The sequence below is a fragment of the Schistocerca gregaria genome, chromosome X, assembly GCF_023897955.1.
Source record: "Schistocerca gregaria isolate iqSchGreg1 chromosome X, iqSchGreg1.2, whole genome shotgun sequence".
Lineage (NCBI taxonomy): Eukaryota > Metazoa > Arthropoda > Insecta > Orthoptera > Acrididae > Schistocerca > Schistocerca gregaria.
The window spans coordinates 386,330,989-386,354,633 of record NC_064931.1 but is presented as its reverse complement, the minus strand read 5'-3'; the positions used below and the strand labels follow the sequence as shown (position 1 = coordinate 386,354,633).

The following is a 23,645-nucleotide window of genomic DNA, read 5'->3' as shown; positions in this document are numbered from 1 at the left end:
GAGGAAGAAAGTCGGCCGTGCGCTTTCAAAGGAACCATCCCGGCATTTGCCTGAAGCGATTTAGGGAAATCACGGAAAATCTGAATCAGGATGACCGGACGTGGGTTTGAACCGTCGTCCTCCCGAACGCGAGTCCAATGTGCTAACAACTACGCCACCTCTCTCGATCGGGACTTCTCGCAAGATTATGTTCAACATGTGCTACAAGACAGCTGCAGTCATGGGAAAGTCAATAGTCAGCCTGGCACGATACGGCCATTCGTCTGAACTTGCGATTTCCTGCCAGAGAGATCACTATTTGGTGGCAATCTGAGCTGCCCTCTCAGATTTTTACAGATTCTGCTGTCTTTCGCCATCCAGTCATCATAAGATCGAAATATTAGGTCGCGGTTAACAAAAATCAACTCCAGGGTATACAAATTTCAAAGCCACCGGATGCTGGCCGTGCGTCCCTAACAACCGAGGGAACGAACTACACTGTGGTCTGAATTGGCATGTAACAACAATTTCCTCACCCGTTCATTACGACCATGTGGGCAAGATGGCCCAATGTCCGCTCGTCGCTATGGGGAAACCTCTTTTGTCTTCAATTCCACATTCGTTTGTTTGCTGCGCCGGGTAGCCGATCGGTCTAGGGGTCTTGTCACGGTCAGCGCGGCTTCCCCCGTCGGAGGCTCGAGTCTTCCCTCGGGCATGGGTGTGTGAGTAGTCCTTAGCGTAAGTTAAAGTTAGATTAAGTAGTGCGTAAGCTTAGTGACCGGTGACCTCAGCAGTTTGGTCCCATAAGACCTTACCACAAATTTTTTCCTTAAACAGCACGCTTTATACGTCACAAAATCTCACGATATGAGAAACCAGTTTCCCAGAGACTGATAATTTTGCCCTGTTAACTGTCAAAAGCTTAACGGACAGAATATTAGTTACCTCCTTATCAAATCTCACTGCTTTGGATCGCTGTAGACGGCGTTGCAATGGTATCAGGCAGCCATATGGCCCGGGTGAGTAAGTCTTAACAGCATAGTGGTGAGTACATGCGAGTCGTTTGTATGGAATTAGCGCAGTTAGATGGCTCAACTTTGAGACGTGACAGAACGGCTGAAAGAGACTAAAAACTCTGGATGTGCTCGTGATCACACCGTGAATGATATTGCACGTTTGGTTGTGCATCCACATGGACTGTCGCACGTTTCTATAAGGAATGTTGCTCCATTAGCAGCCATGAGACTGGGGCCAATCTCCAATATGTTAAATCTACTCGTCTTCAGTGGTCGAAACAACACAGAATCTGGAGGTAGTAACTGGCTGGAGATGCTTAGTGTCTCTTTGCAAATTGGGTAAATCGCTGAGTACACGAATACCCATCGACGTATTTAATCCACAGCATGTGAAGGATGTAGTTCAGCCCTGAATTAGTTCTGTGATCTTTTGGAAGTGTCATTTGTACCAAGAATGTGAAAAAATGTATATTTCAACACTCTCGGAGACCAAGTGTTGACATTTCTTCAACATCATGATAAGTATGCAGTGGAAACTCCTATCTTCCAGGATGACAACAGCCATGTTCACAGAACTCCGTGTAAACTCACCTGGTTTGACGAAAACTCAGGCGCCTTATTGCACCTTTACTGCCCCACTAAGCTTCCCGACCTTAATCCCACAGAAAGTATCTGGCTCTAATTGGAACGTAGTAATCATCATGCCGTCAGTTTGGTAGCTGTTCGGGGTTTAATCATCAATGAGTGGGCTTCAGCTGAAAATGGAACGTCTGAAGAAACGTATACTCTCTCTGCAAATGGCATCCCTGAAGAAACGTATACTCTCTCTTTCTTACCGAACTCAGACCATTTCAGGGTATTTGCATCGTCATGTCTGCTCGGGGTAACTTATTTTTTTGTCTGGTGTGGTTATATGCTCACTGTCTCGAGGGAATCGCTACCGAATTTCCTTGATAGACCACATTGAAATTATTACAGTCAATATGCTATACAGATCCGTGTATTCTTTTGGAGTGTGTGTGTGTGTGTGTGTGTGTGTGTGTGTGTGTGTGTGTGTGTGTGTGTGTAGGAGAGAGAGAGAGAGAGAAAGTAAGAGAGAGAGAGAGAGAGATCAAATGCTGTCCTGTAATTCATAACATATTCATGGATGACGTTTCCGTTATGTTGTACTTGTTCTGTTTCAGTCTGAAGATGTAGCAGCATTACGAAAAAAAATTACGTCCGAAGCCATCGAAAATCTACATCTCAGCGTGGTACGGGGAAATATCCAGAATGTTAAAGACTGCCTGAAATCCGGTGAGTTGGAGACATTTATTCACTTTGGTTAGTTGTTTTGATCTGCAGAAAATCTAGAGCCATTTACTGCCTATCACTGCGAACAGCGTGACAAGCATTCTTTCTATTGTGTTTTAAGTAAGGCTTCTGCCCATCGCATTCATGAATAGTAAGCCAGTGCTATAAAAGGTGTTAGGAGTATTTTGTGATCACTGGTGCCTTAATATGTATTCACTTCAGTATATTAGTTGTTTTATCTCTGCAACTAACAGTCTTCCCACAAAGGTGTTACATAATTTACTACCTGATGTTTTCTGCACAGTCGTAAATGCACCACCAAGACTAACCGTTTGTCGTCCACATGCCCACGCTTTAACACTTGAACTGCTGCCCAGCGTAAAATAAGTATTAATGGCTTGCTTTTGCCACATGTATGTAGAGGTCGTGACCAACCTAAAAACATATCGCTCCTAATAGCTACGATTATTAGTCTGTAAACGAAGTAAATACTGACATAATGTTCTTCAGTAGACTGTTCTCATTCACCCAGTATGTCTCTGAGCAAATGATTATTAGTCTTTTTTTGTATGCACAGTTCCTGATGGGACTGGTACGTAAGAAGTAAAACTAATTTCCTCAAATTGCATTCTGAAATTTTGTTTTCGAAGTCTGTACATAGATATCGGGAATTAATAAGGATCGTTCACCGAGTGCCAGCCTCATTTATGTGAGACTCTACCACAAGTCAAACAAAGGTATGATCATCCAGCCTGCCCTTCTTTCGCTCTGTACAGGAAAAATGATCAGAATTGATGTGCCCATTGAAAACAAATTCGTTAAAGAAGGAGAACTGTCAATCAGCTTTGAAACTGAACACATCTCTTACGCGAAACCCAATTCGTGCTTTTCTCGCGTGACGTTTTGTAAGTCCTGGATGAAGACTATCAGGCAGGGGCATATTCCTTGAATTCCCAAAATCATTTGACTCTGTATGACACCAACGTTTGCTAATGAAAGTAAGTTCATATGGGCTATCAAACAAAATTTTTGACTGGACTGAGGTATTGCTTGACTGGAACAAAATATCTGGTTGTCTTCGATGTAGAGTCATGGACAGATGTAATGTACTAGAAGTAACTTTACGCCTGTCTTAGGGACGTGTGTTGGGACCCTTGCTGTTCAGCACGGCTGTACCAAAACAAGTAGCCTCGCAGACACCAACCACATTACACAACACTTCAAGCCCTTTTTGGGGGTTTGTGCTCATGGGTGATTTCAGACAGACGAATATGCAAGGAGGTGGCGGACTGTGCCTACACCAGATTTGGAGGACCTGGTTCTATCTCTCGATCGTTTGCATCTGCTTAGCTGTATACAAACACCCTCTTCGCTTGTTCCCGACATGAACACCAGACCATTCTGCTGTTTGCCAAGAGGGGTAGCCGAGCGGTCTCGGGCGTCTTGTCACGGTTCGCGCGGCTTCCCTCGTCGGAGGTTCGAGAGCGTAAGCTAGTTTAAGTTACATTAAGTAGTGCGTAAGCTTAGTGACCGATGACCTTAGCAGTTTGGTCCCATAAGACCTTACCACAAATTTCCAAAAAATTCTGTTGTTTACAGTACGATGTGTCAATCACACAGCCTGCAGCACACAAGGAATACATGGTGAGAGGAACATCCATTCGTCAGCGCCATCTACCGTGGCGACGATGCATTTCCGGACATATGTTCATAGGATCTTCTTTCCTCCACTTACAGTCAGGAATCCTTCCCTGCAGTTTGTCGGTTTTATTCATGTTCACCGTATATAATATATATATTAGTTCTACTGCCGCGTTTTTCTGTCTTTTTCTGAAGGCTAATCTTAGGAACTTCTGTAGGGCGTTTTTCACTGACAGAGAGACTGATTGACGAGGTTAGTTTGTGTACATAATTTATTACCGTTACACCAAACAGGTCCTCCAGCCGTAGATACTTAGTGTTACTCGTGAAAAACTGGGGTAGGTCGTCAAGCTCATTTTCTTTGGTATTTCGCAAATATGTGCAGTTACGTTATTTGAATGTGTTGCAGGAGTCGGCCCCAACAGATATTGCTCATCACGTCTTTCATGCGACAGGCATCGGTTCGTTTCCCATTACAAACAAATTATTTTTAAAGGAGGCCTCTTAGGAGGGACGTCCTATATGTACATATGACGTAGCAGACATTAATAGTAGCCTCAGACTTTATACAGATGATGCACTTATCTGTGATGAAGTGCTACCTGAAAATAACTGATCAAATATTCAGGCAGATTTCCATAAGGTTTCACAGTAGTCCATAGGTTGTCGACTTGCATTCAATGATCAGAAACGTAAAATTTTGCGTTTCACAAAACGTAACATCATGTCTCCTCTGACTGTAGTATCAGTGGGTTACAATTGCGATCAGTAAACCCATACAAATACTTGGGCGTAACAATTTGTAGCAATGTGCTATGGAACGATCGTAGGTAAATTAGGTGGTAAATTTCGCCTCATGTTAGGGAACTGGGAAACTTCAGTCAGCCTACAAAAGAACTTTATTAAAAAAAACTCTTCTGCAGTTCATCCTAGAACGTTGCTCAAGTGTTTGGGCCCCACATCAAATAGACCTAACAGGGAATCGAGAACGTATGCAAGGAAAGACAGTACGAATGGAGGAACTTTTGTTTGACCTTCGGGAGAGTGGCACGGAAATACTGAAAAATCTGAACTGAAGAGATATCCACAATATCTCGCAATTCAAGAACCAATAATAAGTAAAGAGACCGTGTATCCAACAGTGGATGTCTAATATTGGTTGTTGTTGATGATGATGATATATTGAAACATAACCAACATAGATTCAGAAAATATCCTTGTCAAACACAATTGGCACTTTATTCAAAGTAATGAGTGACATCCACAGAGGATATCTCTTGATTTCCAGACGGCTTTTGACACTGTTCATTACTACCGTGCGACTGGATTCGCGATTTCTAATCAGAAATATTACAGCTGGTAGTAACTGACGGGAAGTCAGCTACTGAAACCTAAGCTATATGTCGGATTCGCGATTTCTAATCAGAAAGATTACAGCTGGTAGTAACTGACGGGAAGTCATCTACTGAAACCTAAGCTATATCTCGGGTTCCCCAAAGAAGCATTATAGGCCCTCTATTTAACTATTTAGTAGACAATGTGAGCTGCTGTTTTAGAGTGCTTGCAAAAGATGCTGTGTTTTACCGTCTATAAAGCCATCAGATCATAAAAATAAAATCAGTCACAAAATGATTTTGACAAGATGTTGGCGGGGTACCAAAAGTGGCAGTTGCTCCTGAAAAAACGTGAGTTGCTCCTGAAAAAACGTGAGTTCTTCTAGACGTGCACTAACAGCATTGTTGTAATCTTCGGCTGCACGATAAATCACTCAAATTTAAAGGTTATCTAGTGGACTAAATACCTATGGATTACAACTACCAACACTAAATCGGAGCCATCAAATAGAAAATGATGTGGGGAAGGAGAATCATAGACTGTTTTCTATTGCCAGAATGCCTGAAAGGCGCACCACGTCTACTAAAGAGACTGTGTACGCTGAGCGGTATGGAATCCTCATCGTGTAGAACTGACAAAGGACATTAAAATTGTTCAAAGACCAGTTCGTTTTGTATAAGCGAGTTGAGGTGACTCTCAGCGTGATCTTTTCACGAAATTAGAATTACCAACTTTCTCCTCAGACTGGCAAAATATTTTGTCGATTTCTTCCTACAAAGGGAGAAATGACCATTGTAGTAAAATAAGAGAACTCAATGCTCACCCGGAAAGATTTGGGTGTTCATTCTTCCCACGCGATATTCAAGAGTAAAACGGTAGTGAAATAGTCTTACACTGGTTATATGAAACCTCTGCCAAACACTTAACTGAGAAACGCGGAGTAAAATTATGTAATTGCAGATGAAGATGTAGATGATGATAATGGTAGTTATGACAGAAGAGCTAGACAGCGAACCTAATCCATTGCAGAATGCCTCTTTATGGGACTTAAAAAAATTATCCAAAATAATTCTTGTGGAGGTGTTGGTGATAGAGGAAATGCTTAGCTCATCATGGAATCTCTAGCTGTAGTAAGATACAGACTTAGAACTGTGTACTTGGAATGTCCATTATTGTGGATTCATTGTGATTTCAGTAATCGCTCGATACATTTTCTTTAACCCGTGAGAGCCGGCCGGAGTGGCCGTGCGGTTCTATGCGCTACAGTCTGGAACCGAGCGACCGCCACGGTCGCAGGTTCGAATCCTGCCTCGGGCATGGATGTGTGTACTGTCCTTAGGTTAGTTAGGTTTAATTAGTTCTAAGTTCTAGGCGACTGATGACCTCAGAAGTTAAGTCGCATACTGCTCAGAGCCATTTGAACCATTTTTTTAACCAGTGAGAGGCTAGCTAACACAACTTCCGTACACGAAATAGAAAACGTACTGTTTCTTAGTTACAGTGAATAAAAGAGAGGAAAATGTGATTAATAGATAGCAGCACATTTCATTCCTCTATAACTGTTAACGAAACATTTACAAATATTTACTCAACTAAACAATATTGTTAATCCCAAATATCCTTCTGTGGGCATGTCCTCATGATGTAGTAAAGAAATCTGAGCATATCAGAGGACAAAAGACTTATATCTAGCCCAGATATGAGTCACACTGGAAAAGTAGTGGAGGCAAAGTAGATTAGTTGACGATAACATAGATTTAATCTGTAATGTATAAAGATTTGTTTGAGTTCAGAAATAGAAAAACGGGCAGTCAAATTTCAAAACAAGCATGTACTATCAATATATTCCGCTAGTTATAGACCATAAATAGTGACCTTTCAATAACAGCTACTAGAGAAGAAAGTTACGACGCTTAACGATTCATACTGCAAAATTCTAAACTGCCTCATGGCTCCAGTTTGATTTCTACTCACTGGAAACGGTATTTCAGTCAACGTAACGCAACGCAAATGATCAAATATATAGACTGAATTAACTAGTACGTACATTCTAATACGAAGTAACTCCGCCGCGTGGGGTAGCCGCGCGATGTGAGGCGTCTTGTCACGGTTCGCGCGGCTTCCCCCGTCGGAGTTTAGAGTCCTCCCTCGGGCATGGGTATGTGTGTTGTCCTTAGCGTAAGTTAGTTTAAGTTAGATTAAGTGTTTTCTTAGTCCAGGGATCTCAGCAGTTTGGTCCCATAGAAGCTTACCACACATTTCCAAAAACAAAAAATAACTCCCACAATCAGAAAACGGATGCAACTTCGACTCCTCTTTGCCCATCTATGAGAATCTTAATTTTGTGAGGATACTGATATGTGATTAATCAGTTATGGACAATAATGTAGTTTATCAGTTCCGCAATTGCTAAAAGAAGAAATTAAAATCTGCAGGTCACTGGAATCACAGATTTATTAAGTGTATATATTTTCGCTGAGAAAACGTATTATTTTTGTAAGCCAGTTAATGTGTTCCGTAGCTAGATATAGTAGTCACATAACAGAACTAGTCAGTTAATGAAGAACTTTCTCCCAGGGAAAATAAAAATACTAAGTAACTGGTTCAAATGGCTCTAAGCACTAGGGGACTTAACATCTGACGTCATCAGTCCCCTAGACTCAGAACTACTTAAACCTAACTAACCTAAGGGCATCACACACATCCATGGCTGAGGCAGGATTATAACCTGCGACCGTAGCAGTCGCGCGGTTCCGGACTGAGCGCCTAGAACTGCTGGGCCACAGCGGCCGGCTACTAAGTAATTGTTCCAAATAGTGACGACTGAAGTGGATTTTACGAAACGTTGTTAGAAACCCATTAATGGAAGACACACATTATTTATAGTTAATCATAGGTTTCCTAAAATATTTTGAATTTATTTTCAGAGAAGTAAGACCCAGGTCACTGCGTGTTCATATACAACAACTAAGCGTTTACATTAGATGTAAGTATTAAAAACCTGAATGTGGAGTGGGGAGAAAGGAAAGGAATTAATGACAACAGTTGTATCGGGGCTTTGTGTGGAGTCAGCGGCGACGAGCGAAAATGTGTGCCGAACCAGGACTCGAACATGGGATTTCCTGCTTACTAGGCAGCTGCGTTAACCACAGAGCCATCCGGAGACAGTGCTTAGGTCAAACGTGCGGACTATCTAGGCTTGATCCACGATCGACCCACATTCCCGCCGAGCACCACCTACCTGCAGTCCCCATCCATGTCCTCCATTTTGTGATAAACACTGTGTCCGAATGACACTAAATTTCCAAGTAAGCAGGAAATCAAAAGTTTGAGTCCCGGTCCAGCACACATTTTCACTCGTCGCTGTTGACTCCGCACGAAGTCGTGAAACAGCTGATATCGTTGGTTCCTTCTCTTTTCTTTCCTTACTCCTCCACCTTCAGTTATATAATATATATCGAACATGTCCGAAAGAACAGACACCATGCATCTTGTAATCAGATGTAAGTCCCTAATGTATTATAGTTCAACTTATTCATCATGCAGTATTTGTCGTTGCAGTCCATTAGGAACAAACAATAATTTTTTGGTCATCGTCACACAGCGTTCTTCCTGATTTCTAACTCGGTGAATGTTTTATAGTTTTAAAATGAGTTCTACTGAATTATATACGTCTCCCTTCTTAAAGTCAAATCAGGAGCATTCCCTTACGGTTTACTGGTTTACTGGTATACTTTCGTCAGTACTACTTGTGGGCCGTCCGCTGTGGACGAGCGGTTCTAGGCGCTTCAGTTCGGAACCGAGCTGTTGCTACGGTCGCAGGTTCGAATCCTGCCTCGGTATGGATGTGTGTGATGTCCTTAGGTTAGTTAGGTTTAAGTAGTTCTAAGTTCTAGGCGACTGATGACCTCAGATGTTTATGTCCCATAGTGCTTAGAGCCATTTGAATCATTTTGAACTACTTGTAGAATCTTCAAAGATTTTCGTGCCGTCCGTTTCATTTCCATAATCATAAAATATATCTGGTGAACACCTTATACCAGTTGTTAAGAGAGAAAACTCAAATGGTGTAAATTACAGAGTGACATAGCGTCCGTGTGTTGAGTGCCCACTAAACAGCTTTAGGAGGTCCACAACAGACGGAAACAGGAAGTTGGACCACCTCACGCTTTTTATAGAATTTTTGTGTTTTGTGAACAGACCCTCTAACTGTGAAATACTGAGTGCAAAAGACGAGAAGAGCGAGGAATGTTTTGGGTGACAGGAATGCGTCATATTTATTTTAGAAATACCTGCAGCTCTAGATGAATCTATATCCGAAGGTAATTAATGAGTTTTATAACAGAGAATCCAACATCAGGGGCAGAGTCCACATAGCATGAAACACCTGTAGCTTACATATTTTATTCCCTCAATTCCTTCCCTTGAGATTAGCCTTCAACAGAAAAGAAACATAAGTGAATGACTATCATTTTTGATCCCGAAATGTAAAAAGATTTGACAGTATCGCCTTGATTTCGATACACTGGTCTTCGAGCACCAGGGTCTCATCTTCTCTTGCGATTCCCAATTCTTGACAGAGAGATGGTCTGCCACTTCCTTCTTCATTATTCAGGCTTGTCTGACCACACTGTGTCATACGATGCGCCGTTAGTGCTGAGTACTTTCACCAGCTAAGAAAGTATTGTTGCAGCGTTGTTCTGCTTCAAATGCAAATGAATTACTGCTAGGCACTCCACTTTATCAGTGGTCTGTTACTTGTTTTGGTCCCCTCTAGCGCCGTGCTACTGTACCGTACTGTGGTGTGGGATTTAAGTGTGTCCTGGGACTGTAAACACGTACCTACCCTCAAAGAAAAAATAAATTACATAACTTTATTTTTTTCTGCGAAATGCCAGTGTAAACCCTGAGTTGATCGGCACCAGTTGGTTCTACTCAAGTCGTAGCTTTTATAACCATAGGATAGAAAATTTTCCCTTGTCCCATCTGCCTTCCGCAAATTTGCTGACCATTGCACAATGCCCTCTGTAGACAGATCATTGCCAGGAGGTACACGTCGTGAACCGTCCGTTATCATAGGAAGTGAGTCGCCATAGGATACCTTTTGAGTATATACACTGGGTTCACGTGCTGACCTCTGCTCAAGGTCCCAGAGAACCTGCCTTGGGCGACCAGGAGCATCTCTGCCCTTAGTCGGTGTCCGGCTTTTAAGATTCCCGAAGGATCCCATGGGAGCAGCACGGTAGGGTGTGCCGGTCACTGTCCTGGCTTTCTGTTAACGCTGGCTGTTCAAGGCCTCGGCTTGTAAGCAAAAATACTACATTCATGCACCGATTCCCAATCAACAGAAAGAAAAGAGATTGATAAAGACGGCTTGACCTGTACTATCACTGTCATAGTCCTCATTATTTACACAAAACATAATGAACAGGGCATGCTACACATGACTTTAATCGGTGTCAGATGTGATTTGCGTATCACTAAAATGGAAAGTTTCAGCCCGGAAATGACTTGACACTTTTCATCGCATCCAGACCGTCTTAAAAAGTTGTGCATTTGGTGTTACACTAAAGATTATGGTGTCTGTGATGTATGTTTTGACTATCATGGACAGATCCACTGAAAAGCGTTATGCAAAAGAACTCAACTTGCTCTGAGAAATGTGATACATTTGCGTTCGCCACACAAGGTATCTGTATGTGGACACTGCCACATCAGTATCAGAAAAAACACAACAGAAAAAGATGTTCAGTTGAAGGTGTATTCACTGTGATACAGGTGCATGGCGGCAGCATGCATAGTGGTAGGTAAGCTGATCAGAATGTCCTGTCATTGATTAGACCTCCCTCTCTCTGGGGAGGAGAGGTCCAGGCAACGTCCAGGGCGAAGTATGGTGGCTTCCATGAAGGTGGGAACAAGATATAGACTTCTTCTTCTGAACGTCTCTGGGTTTCATCTGGGTTTCTTCATTGTTCAGGAAGAGAGCAAAGGTTTGTTTTGTACCGGCTCTGCATGGTGCAGAAGACCACATACAAGAATTTACGTCTTAGGTTGTGATTCTCCATTGCACTGATAAAAGCGAGATGCAAAACGAGTCGCTCAACAGAGCAAAGGAAAGAGTTGTCTATAGAGCACTGCTACAGTACATTATATTACTATCCAACTGCTTGATTCAGGAGTGCTTTTCACACTGCTTGAGCAGTGTGATAGCACATGAGAATTCTGGCTCAAATGGCTCTGAGCACATGAGAATTCTCTCAAAGAGAAAAACTTGTGGAAAGGTTTACGGCACAGTACTGCCTCGCATGACGGACTGGCCAGTCCCGTTGTCAGAAAATGGAACATGTGTGGCGTTTGATTCTGCATTGCATTCATGCACCAGTATGTCCAGAGCTGCAGTTGAATGTCTCTTCTCTGCTGCTGCGGTGTGATAATGTGAACAAAATTACGTGTTGCAGTTGCATGTGTTGATAAAGTTAGCATTATAGGCGTCAGACGTCTGCTGATCCCCATGACGGTCCCTCGTGCAGCGGCTCGCCATCAGTTGTTGGGTGCCCCAACTACCTTCCTTCAAGGTTTTCTCACCAGACCGCCTAGCGCTGAGGCGGCTCACTCACTCCACCAGAAGCGTGAGCGGAACTCGTTATTGTACACCCAGTATACTGCTCACTCTTTCTCTTCTGTCTCCTTCCCTCTGGTGTGTCTGCACACTGCTGCCGGCTGAGTTTCCAGGAAGGGCCACGTTATCACATAGAACTCTCCGTTCATCTGCAGCTGCCAACCAATATCCATACCATTCGCTTGCATTTGCCATTGGCCTCCTACACAGTACTCAAAGTCCAGGAATTACAATGTTATCCTAACTTAGTTATTAATACACTCACAATTAGCTGGCCTTTGAATGATTTGTTCTCTAATTGCAATATGCAATTTAATCAAAAAATTGCAAAAGTATTCTGATCGATCTACTTTACAATAATCCTCTTATTAATAAATTAATTATCTCTTACCCCTTCATTTCAACTCATCATGATCTATAAGTTTAAAGTAGCATTATATTCACATCATAAATTGACCCTCATATACGGAGTAGTTTGTTAGATTCATTGATAATTACTGAACACGTGTATCTTCCATCCTTTCATCCATGCAACTCTTAGTTTATGTACATGTCTTAAAGTAATAATACCGCATCTGTTATTTTCAACACATCCTAATGCTATTAACAAAGTGAAGATGAAAATGAAACCGTCACCCATTCACTGTCATCCCTCTTTACTTCCTTGTGTATTCTTCCCTTCTTCCACTCTCTGTCATCTCTCTTAATCGTCAATCTCATTGATAATTCTCATTAATCTTTTGTCTTGCACATTTGGATGGCGTGCACATACAAAAGTAGTTCATCTGTGAACAGAAATTTACAGACAACTTCTTCTCTTTTCAGTATAGGAATGTGGGGCAACAAAAAATCATAGAAATTATAATCATATCCATATTTTTATTAAAACGCTTCCTCCACTTTTACTTGTTTTTTCGTATTACAATACAGATTTTTCTGTACATTCTCATTTTTTATTCAAGACTCCGGTTTATGGTTCAAATGGCTCTAAACCTTGTGGGACTTAACATCTGAGGTCATAAGTCCCCTAGACTTAGAACTACTTAAACCTAACTAACCTAAGGACATCATACACATCCATGCCCGAGGCAGGATTCGAACCTGCGATCGTAGCAGCAGCGCGGTTCCAGACTGAAGCACCTAGAACCGCTCGGCGACAGCGGCCAGCACTCCGGTTTATAGTCAATGTTTTCTTCTGACGTGTTCCTGCAATCTATATGATTCTACCTTCCTTCCTATTTTCTCGGCCTCCATTAGATCAATTTCTACTATTTAAACAGAAAAAACACACACATTAAGTTTCAGTTGGCCTCCCACTCAAGACATAAGTTTCATGGTTACTGGTAAGGTTCGTTGTGGATGATTGGTTGTCTTAATGCAATATATGGGTACTCGACCATTTCAATTAGCAATTGCCCCTTCGAACCATACTTACTAAAACTGCAGTACCCACACAGACTGGGTTAAAAGCAAAAAATGTAAATAAAAAAGTCCCTAACTAACTTAGCACAAAGCCCCAGCGTACTCTCGATGTTGGAGACATTCACAACACCTCAACTCACTTCTCAACTTGGTCGTGTCGTTTCCTTGGTGCTAACATTAACTACCAAGCTGTATGTCCATTACAGGTTCCTGAAGTTCTTCTACGTGGGAAAACTGTATACTACATCACTGTAACTCCTTCCACCAACTAAGGACAACTACACACTCAAGCACAATTCAAATACCTGTCTCTACACTGTATTCCTTAAAAATAAAACCTTCTTCACAACTCAAATAACTCACGTGAAGACCAACTCTTATTCTGTCATTATGGCTGTCGTCCACAACACTCATATATGGACCTTCATCTTGCTTCTAAGATCCCTTATATCATTCACTTGATTGGCAGACATTTTGCCACAACAGCATCTTACATAGTTATACTCCTCTCACTACTGCTCTTATTTTTATTGATTATCTTTGCACAATTATCTATGGACAACCTGTTGCCAGAACTTACGCTCCTTTTTATGTAAGATAAAATGAACTAAATGTGAGCAGTAGAAAACTGCTAGGGTCGACTGATCAACAGTTACCATTCCACAACCTATCAGTTCCCTATCTTTGTTTCTAATACAGTATACAGTGCCAGTAATTCAAACGACATTTGACACTCATTATTCTTAGCAAACACAAATTACCGAGAAACAAACATACCAGAAGTTACACTAGCATAGCGTCTTTAAAAAAATCCACATTCTCTCATCGTCCTTGCACTATTTCTGTTATGCATCATTTATAGCTACGTGCCGTTTCCTGCATTTCCATTCTTTCTTGGATCAAGAGGTCGAATTTCAATAATTCCAGCCTGTGACCTATTCGTCTCTGGTTCGTCCCAGTTCTGCCTGAATCTGTTTCCACAGTCATTTCTATAATGGTTCCAGCCTCCTCGATTTCGCAGATATGCTCGAAATTTCGTGTTGCTTGTGGTCTGAAATCTGTTATTTCTGCGTTCATTAGAATAATGTTTCTGCCCAATAAATGATTCTCCTGTTCTCTTCTTCTTTCATGTGGATTTTTCTCTTCTGAAGCAAGCTCTGATTCCTATAACACACTCTTAAACGCTTTTATGTTGGCACCACAATGTCCCACAAGGATTTGCGGGTACGATCTGGGCAGTTTCATACAAGAGAACCCAGTAACCTCAGATACACTGTATAGTACATCGAGAAATTTGGTTTTCTTGAGAATTGCTTCTAAGAGCTACACAGAACTTCAGAATTCAAATGCATCTAAATTTCTACTCATTATGATCTCTGGTTTAATTCGTTCTTGCATTGCCTTTGACCAATAACTTGCTAAGGATGCCCCTCTAAACTCTTTGCGTGACGTACTGCTTAATGCAATTGATCTCATTCTTGCTGCAATTTCGCCTTCAAGGTAGCTGTAGAGAAATTCCAGTTTTTACCTTAATGATCATGGCATTCAAAGTGATTGGTTGAATTGCCCAATCCATACCTTGGGGTACAAGGAGTTTCCATTGTATGTGTAAGATTGGAATTGCAAATTGAGAGAAGGTTTTTATAATTAAATTCTTGTTCCTTTCGCCCTCTCAGTATGGCTTCTGCTGATGGGCTACTACTTCCATCTATGCCTTGCGAACTGACAGAAAATTATTGTCCAAAGTTCTTTCCAGAATTGCTACTACATATCTCACGAACATTACTTCTTCTGAGTGGAGTGCAATTGAACTCGCCATTTGCCTCTTCCTGCCATCCTAACACTTGCTCTACTTTTTGTTCTAACTCACCGTTATCTATCGATAAAGTTTTATTCTTCTGTTTTTGATGATTATTTTGCACTTCATGCTTTTATTTAAATGTAAACAGCTCCTGTACTTCTGAGGATTCCGCAATCAGTGCAGGACACGTTCCATCTGAACCCTCACGTATTTTCCTGGTGTCTTCCTCCACAATTATTGTACAGTTGCTAATTGTTAATGTTTTGTGGCTTTGTATAACTGCATTTCTATTTACTCTGGCAGCTTCACGACTCGTTCTTCGATCTCACTGACAACTCTTTCTACCTTCTCAACTCGTTTTTGCAGCTCTTCTGGTCTCTTTTGCAACTTTCCGCCACCTTTCCGCAAAACAGGGATTTGTTCTAACTGTGCTGTTGTTTCACTTACCCTTATTGTTAATTTCTACAAATCTTTAAGTGTTTCCTTCATTCTCGCTCTTGCTTCCTTCCTTATGTCTCTTATTTCCTGATTCATATCTTTTAGACATTTCTTCATTTCTTCCTTTCCTGTTCTGCCTTCTCATCCATCTTCGTTTCTTCCCCTGCTTTTCTTCCTCGTCATTTATCTTTTTAAAAATTTCTAGAATTCCAATGTTAATATCGTTTAGTTCCGATGGTCAACTTGTCGATGGGGTGGCCACACTCAACTGAGAATCTGTCTATGGTTTGTTGCTCATTCTGACGCTAATCTCCACTTCCTAATTTGTGACTGTCAAGATCGCTTACACATGCTGTGATCTCATCATGACCCATCCCTCATTAACGCTACCTCTACATCTGTCTGTTCCTACACAGTCTGCTAATTCCGTCTTTGACACTCTGTCACTAAAGGATACCTGTTGAGTAAGAAACATCACCTGCTCTCTGTCTACTGCAATTTCTTCTCTACCCTGATCTGCCTCCATAATTGCTAACTGACTCTTTCTCGCGAGTATTTTTTATAATCTGGTCTGACTTCATTCGCTGTCAAAAGACCGAACACACCAATTTTTGTACGTCGAAATTAGTTAAAAAATAGCAACTAAAGATACAATATCCCAAGTTCACAGATATAAGAAGCTCTCCAAAATTTTCAACGCCGATGTCAGACCGTTAGATGAACTTCAAGTGGAGGAGAATCCACAAAACCATTGTGAAAGCCGGTAAAGAAAAACACGTATTAAATATTCGCTCCAGCAACTTAACTTAAACTCCTGATTGCATATAATTCTCGATGTTTAGTTTCAGTTTTAAAAACGTGATCAAAATCTACATGAAAACGAAAGTTTACTTACTGCAGCACAGAATGTCCTAATAATAATTATCCTGGCAGCGTCGCGGTTTTAAGCGATACACCAGCGTGAGGCCAAAGTTGACCTGCATCGGTTGAGCCTGCTGAGCGACAGCTCAGATGCTTAATAAAAGTCATGCAGTGGATCTAAGTAATGCAGTTAATAAAAAGGTAGCCGTAACATTGAATACCAGGAACCGTTATTCCCATAATTTACTGTTAACTGACTTCAACAAAGGGATTTACTAATAACGAAATGAAAAGCAAAGGTAAATCCCAATATTTAGTAAAAATTATTGGTCTGATAAAGGACACTACAAGACTTTTAATGGAGAACACAACAAGAGCATCAAAATGAGACATGAAACTAATAACAGTAATAATATGCAGTGGTACGGTTGGCTAAGATAATTTAACAGCGAGGCGCATTAATGCGTGGCTTCGAAATGAAACCAGCGATTGTATGATCATTTCAGAAAGAGAAAATGAGATTATATGTATCTGATCCAGCCCGCCTAGTCACGAAAAGCGAACGTGAATTTATTGAAACATTAACAAACACATAACTCCGTTCCGCCCTAACCAACTGATGCCGCTAGATATTTTCACCATTATGTACGTGTTGTCGAGTAGACAGAGTACTGCAGATGGATGTCGACAAAGCTCGCCTGCCAAATCAACCTCCTCGCCAGCAGAAGAAATTTGAGTGCCATCTGACTCCGTTTAAGTCTCACCGCATTCTGCTCGGCGAGTGAACTCCATTTGTCTACTTCTGAGTCTGTCGTCCAACTGCCATCTGCTACCAGAAAGATATCTGCCGCTATTGTGATATCTTCAATGACAGTGAAAAGAACATAAGTCTCCTGTCTTGCTCTTCTCAGAGTCTCCTTCGAAAAACATCACCCTGAAATGAGCAAAAAGCTCACTTGGTGCTAGCCAGTAGTGCAATTTTTATGTTGTTAATGTCTCCTACCTCCCCTCCATGAACCATGGACCTTGCCGTCGTAGGTGTAACCACAACGGAGGGGTATCTGTTGAGACGCCAGACAAACGTGTGGTTCCTGAAGAGGGGCAGCAGCCTTTTCAGTAGTTGCAAGGGCAACAGTCTGGATGATTGACTGACCTGGCCTTGTAACACTAACCAAAACGGCCTTGCTGTGCTGGTACTGCGAACGGCTGAAAGCAAGGGGAAACTACGGCCGTAATTTTTCCCGAGGGCATGCAGCTTTACTGTATGATTAAATGATGATTGCGTCCTCTTGGGTAAAATATTCCGGAGGTAAAATAGTCCTCCATTCGGATCTCCGGGCGGGGACTACTCAAGAGGATGTCGTTGTCAGGAGAAAGAAAACTGGCGTTCTACGGATCGGAGCGCGGAATGTCAGATCACTTAATCCGGCAGGTAGGTTAGAAAATTTAAAAAGGGAAATGGATAGGTTTTAAAGTTAGATATAGTGGGAATTAGTGAAGTTCGGTGGCAGGAGGAACAAGACTTCTGGTCAGGTGACTACAGGGTTATAAACACATAATCAAATAGGGGTAATGCAGGAGTAGGTTTAATAATGAATAGGAAAATAGGAATGCGGGTAAGCTACTACAAACAGCAAAGTGAACGCATTATTGAGGCCAAGATAGATACGAAGCCTACACCTACTACAGTAGTACAAGTTTATATGCCAACTAGCTCTGCAGATGATGAAGAAATTGAAGAAATGTATGATGAAATAAAAGAAATTATTCAGATAGTGAAGGGTGATGAAAATTTAATAGTCATGGGTGACTGAAATTCGGTAGTAGGAAAAGGGAGAGAAGGAAATGTAGTAGGTGAATATGGATTGGGGGAGAGAAATGAAAGATGAAGGCGCCTGGTAGAATTTTGCAAAGAGCACAACTTAATCATAGCTAACACTTGGTTTAAGAACCATGAAAGAAGGTTGTATACATGGAAGAACCCTGGAGATACTAAAAGGTATCAGATAGATTATATAATGGTAAGACAGAGATTCAGGAACCAGGTTTTAAATTGTAAGACATTTCCAGGGGCAGATGTGGACTCTGACCACAATCTATTGTAGATTAAAACTGAAGAAACGGCAAAAAGGTGGGAATTTAAGGAGATGGGACCTGGATAAACTGAAAGAACAAGAGGTTGTACAGAGTTTCAGGGAGAGCATAAAGGAACAATTGACAGTAATGGGGGAAAGAAATACAGTAGAAGAAGAATGGGTAGCTTTGAGGGATGAAGTAGTGAAGGCAGCAGAGAATCAAGTAGGTAAAAAGATGAAGGCTAGTAGAAATCCTTGAGTAACAGAAGAAATATTGAATTTAATTGATGAAAGGAGAAAAATAGAAAAATGCAGTAAATGAAGCAGGCAAAAAGGAATACAGACGTCTCAAAAATGAGATCGACAGGAAGTGCAAAATGGCTAAGCAGGGATGGCTAGAGGACAAATGTAAGGATGTAGAGGCTTATCTCACTAGGGGTAAGATAGATACTGCCTACAGGAAAATTAAAGAGATCTTTGGAGATAAGAGAACCACTTGTATGAACATCAAGAGCTCAGATGGAAACCCAGTTCTAAGCAAAGAAGGGAAAGTAGAAAGGTGGAAGGAGTATATAGAGGGTCTATACAAGGGCGATGTACCTGAGGACAATATTATCGAAATGGAAGAGGATGTAGATGAAGATCAAATGGGAGATACGATACGACGTGAAGAGTTTCACAGAGCACTGAAAGACCTGAGTCGAAAAAAGGCCCCTGGAGTAGACAACATTCCATTAGAACTACTGACAACCTTGGGAGAGCCAGTCATGACAAAACTCTACCATCTGGTGAGCAAGATGTATGAAACAGGCGAAATACCCTCAGACTTCAAGAAGAATATAATAATCCCAATCCCAAAAAAAACAGGTGTTGACAGATGTGAAAATTACCGAACTATCAGTTTAATAAGTCACAGCTGCAAAATACTAATACGAATTCTTTACAGACGAATGGAAAAACTAGTAGAAGCCGACCTCGGGGAAGATCAGGTTGGATTCCGTAGAAATACTGGAACACGTGAGGCAATACTGACCTTACGACTTATCTTAGAAGAAAGATTAAGGAAAGGCAAACCTACGTTTCTAGCATTTGTAGACTCAGAGAAAGCTTTTGATAATGTTGACTGGAATACTCTCTTTCAAATTCTAAAGGTGGCAGGGGTAAAATACAGGGAGCGAAAGGCTATTTACAATTTCTACAGAAAGCAGATGGCAGTTATAAGAGTCGAGGGACATGAAAGGGAAGCAGTTGCTGGGAAGGGAGTAAGACAGGGTTGTAGCCTCTCCCCGGTGTTATTCAACCTATATTGAGCAAGCAGTAAAGGAAACAAAAGAAAAATTTGGAGTAGGTATTAAAATCCATGGAGAAGAAATAAAAACTTTGAGGTTCGCCGATGACATTGTAATTCTGTCAGAGACAGCAAAGGACTTGGAAGAGCAGTTGAATGGACTGGATAGAGTCTTGAAAGGAGGATATAAGATGAACATCAACAAAAGCAAAACAAGGATAATGGAATGTAGTCGAATTAAGTCGGGTAATTCTGAGGGAATTAGATTAGGAAATGAGACACTTAAAGTAGTAAAGGAGTTTTGCTATTTGGGGAGCAAAATAACTGATGATGGTCGAAGTAGAGAGGATATAAAATGTAGACTGGCAATGGCAAGGAAAGCGTTTCTGAAGAAGAGAAATTTGTTAACATCGAATAAAGATTTATGTTCAGGAAGTCGTTTCTGAAAGTATTTGTTTGGAGTGTAGCCATGTATGGAAGTGAAACATGGACGATAACTAGTTTGGACAAGAAGAGAATAGAAGCTTTCGAAATGTGGTGCTACAGAAGAATACTGAAGATAAGGTGGGTAGATCACGTAACTATTGAGGAGTTATTGAATAGGATTGGGGAGAAGAGAAGTTTGTGGCACAACTTGACTAGAAGAAGAGATCGGTTGGTAGGACATGTTCTGAGGCATCAAGGGATCACCAATTTACTATTGGAGGGCAGTGTGGAGGGTAGAAATCGTAGAGGGAGACCAAGAGATGACTACACTAAGCAGATTCAAAAGGATGTAGGTTGCAGTAGGTACTGGGAGATGAAGAGGCTTGCACAGGATAGAGTGGCATGGAGAGCTGCATCAAACCAGTCTCAGGACTGAAGACCGCAACAGCAACAACAACAACAATGTCTCCTACTACGGACTGAATAAAAATCACTCTCTCGTCCGGAGAATTACAAGTCTAAGTCAGAGCCTCGAATCTCGTCTCTAAAATATTTTGAAAGAGGTCAGTGACTTTCAGTTCTTAGCTTTCTTCTTCAGAACGCCAAGTCGTAGCTTTTATGGTCGTGCAATATAAAAATTTCTTCTCATCCCTCCTTCCTTCTGCGGACAATGCACAGTGCCCTCTGCAGAAAGCGCATTGTCGGAAGTGCCATGTCTTTAAATTTCCTTTATTACGGGAGGCGAATCGCCACAGAATATCTTTTTAGCGTACATACTGAGTCTACGAGCTGTTCTCTGCTTAAGGCGCTCCAGAAGGACAATGCAGTTGCAGAGACACCCTGCCTTGGGCGCCTATGCCCTCAATACTCTAAGGTGCAGCCTGATGGTTTTATCCTGAGGAGTTGCTCTCTAAACAGCATCCCATATGAGCAGTCCTGTTGCGACTTTACCTGGGGTTGCTCGCACCTTAAAGTAGTTGGTCTACTCATGGTTCTGTTTAAAAAAGAATAGGTCGATGTAGTCATAGCATCCCCACCAGCTAGCTCGCTTCTAATAATAATTTGTAGATGTGATCCTGCACTCAAATAGCCTATTCTTTGGCTATATTCATAAACTACACACAAATATTAGATAAAGAATAAATGAATAATTCAATAACAAGGGTTCTATTCTAAAACCTATAATTGGTGTAGACGATAGAGAATTATGTTGAATAATGTTTATTCAAGAAAGAACATCTCAGATAAATGGAACGTGGGCCTACAATATCCAATTCGGACAGTAAATACCCTTATCAAATACAACAAAGTTACATTGAGAGCGTTACGAGAAAGGTAACAAAATCCCCAACTAAACAGTCATCAAAGATATATGAAAATTAAGTCCATTTCGTGATCGCAATACACGAAATATACACGAGCTCAAAACAATTTAGATTAAACATAATTATTTTTAAATTAACATATGCGAGATAAAGAGTGGAAACTAATACTCTGTGTATCCTCATTTCCGTAATGCAAACAGAAAACGTTAGAGTCTCATAGTTGCCGTTAATCGCCCACACTCTATCACCAACACAACCAAATATCACTCGTTATCACAGGCAGGTCTGCCTTCCACCAGATCTCACCTCAGACACGGCCAACCTATTCGGCTCAAATTTGGCAGGTCGCTTGTGTACAACCTAAAACGAAGGACTCCCACGTTTTTGAGAAAACCCCAAAGTTTTTGAGAAAATCACCCCTAAAGTTTATGACAAGCAATCGACTTAAAATTGGCGGGATTGATAGATAATTGTAAATAGAACATTTTTCATCACCAGGTATGGGGTCCTAAAACGCATACTTTTCCAGAATTCGAGGAAAGTAACTTTTGCAACTGCCACTTCTGTACCCACATGGTAAATGCATTTCGCCGCCAGCACCGATATCGTAACGGCCAAGGTAGCTGGCGGGGAATTGTAGAACCCGGGTTCGAATCTCGAAGAAACCTAACGGGTGTTCTTGTTTTCCTTTAAGTAAATCAATAAGGAATGATAAGAATAAGGTAGGCAAATAAATTTCTCGAACCTCTTTACAATGGCTCTTCCACTCACCGTTACGTGTCCTCATTTTTCTTCGAACAATGGATGGTAAATATAACCATTCGAAACAAATATACTCACGGCACCAAGAACATCTAATGAATGCAGTCTTTAGACAGCTACGCTGTTCCTCCCGAAGAGTCTGCGGAAAACAAACTTGGTTTACATTTAAAAATGTCTTTTTCGGGAATTAATTTTGATGCATACCACGCATACGGTATCGCCTGAAAAATCGGTGCTGAAAGTTCGTTATGAATTATACCGTGAATAGTTATTGCATCCGTGCGGTTGTGCAATTCCCGCTGGGTTTCCAGAAGCACACTGCAATTCTGATGCCTGGAAATAAATTTTTTTAACCTGGCGATAGAAATAAACATCACACGGCTGGCACATGGTGTGCAGTTTGGCGGTATTACTTTTACTGTGCACGTCGGCTGACCCTCGTCATCTATAAACATTGTGTCGTACATTGTAGTATTAATTTGTCCACTCCAGTAATCCAATATTAGACAAAACTTGTTATCAGAAACGTATGGTTTTACAACATTCTCAAGAAATGTTCTGTAAATCGCATTCGTCAGTGTCCTGGATTTGGAGCAGGTAATGTAAACATTTTTCAATGAATCGGTTAAACGATTGACCTCTTCTATAACCCGAGGACCAAATGTAACATTTGTTTCTTGTAAACACAGGAAAACCTTAGGCAACACTTTTCTAGAGGCTTGTATGGCATATTGCGGCGTGTACGAATGTGCTAGTTTGTTTTCACTACCAACTGCGACAAGGATTCGTTTTTCTCGCTTATGCGATAACATGCGTCGAATGTTCACCCGATACTCGCATCCTGTTTGATCGGTGTTGACCACGTAATCACGATTAAAACCGGTCATAAGTGACGCAATTTGCGTGCTGAAAAGAGCCGCCACTTTCTGTATATCTTCTATATTTTGTACCTCCTTATGAGAGACGTATTTAGTGACGTGCCGTTGACGAATGTTTATACTCCGATTTGAAATTTCTTGCCAAAGATAATGACGCAGCAAACGTAAAATCCTTGTTGGCCGTATATTGATGCGCTGCACCTGCAGCCCACTCCTGAAGTATTCTCGTTGTTGCATTCTCGTTACAACGAGATTCGACAAATCGGAAGAACACTGTATTCATTCACAAAACGTATTTAAGTCGGCACATTAACGATGGAAAAATCACTTATTTATCGCCTGGTATTTGCTGTAGCTTGTCCCTCCTTTAACTATATCAGACCGCATCTCGTGGTCGTGCGGTAGCGTTCTCGCTTCCCTAGCCCGGGTTCCCGGGTTCGATTCCCGGCGGGGTCAGGGATTTTCTCTGCCTCGTGATGGCTGGGT

General features: G+C 41.4%; 1 protein-coding gene across 1 annotated transcript in view; it reads left to right on the top strand.

Annotated features, from left to right (window-relative positions):
* Positions 1-23,645, top strand: part of LOC126298998 (ankyrin repeat domain-containing protein 29-like) — a 128,056-nt gene that overhangs the window by 14,648 nt on the left and 89,763 nt on the right. Inside the window, exon 2 of the mRNA XM_049990624.1 lies at positions 2,180-2,291. Within this exon, the coding sequence (XP_049846581.1) occupies positions 2,180-2,291 (112 nt within the window). The remainder of the gene's footprint in view (positions 1-2,179; positions 2,292-23,645) is intronic.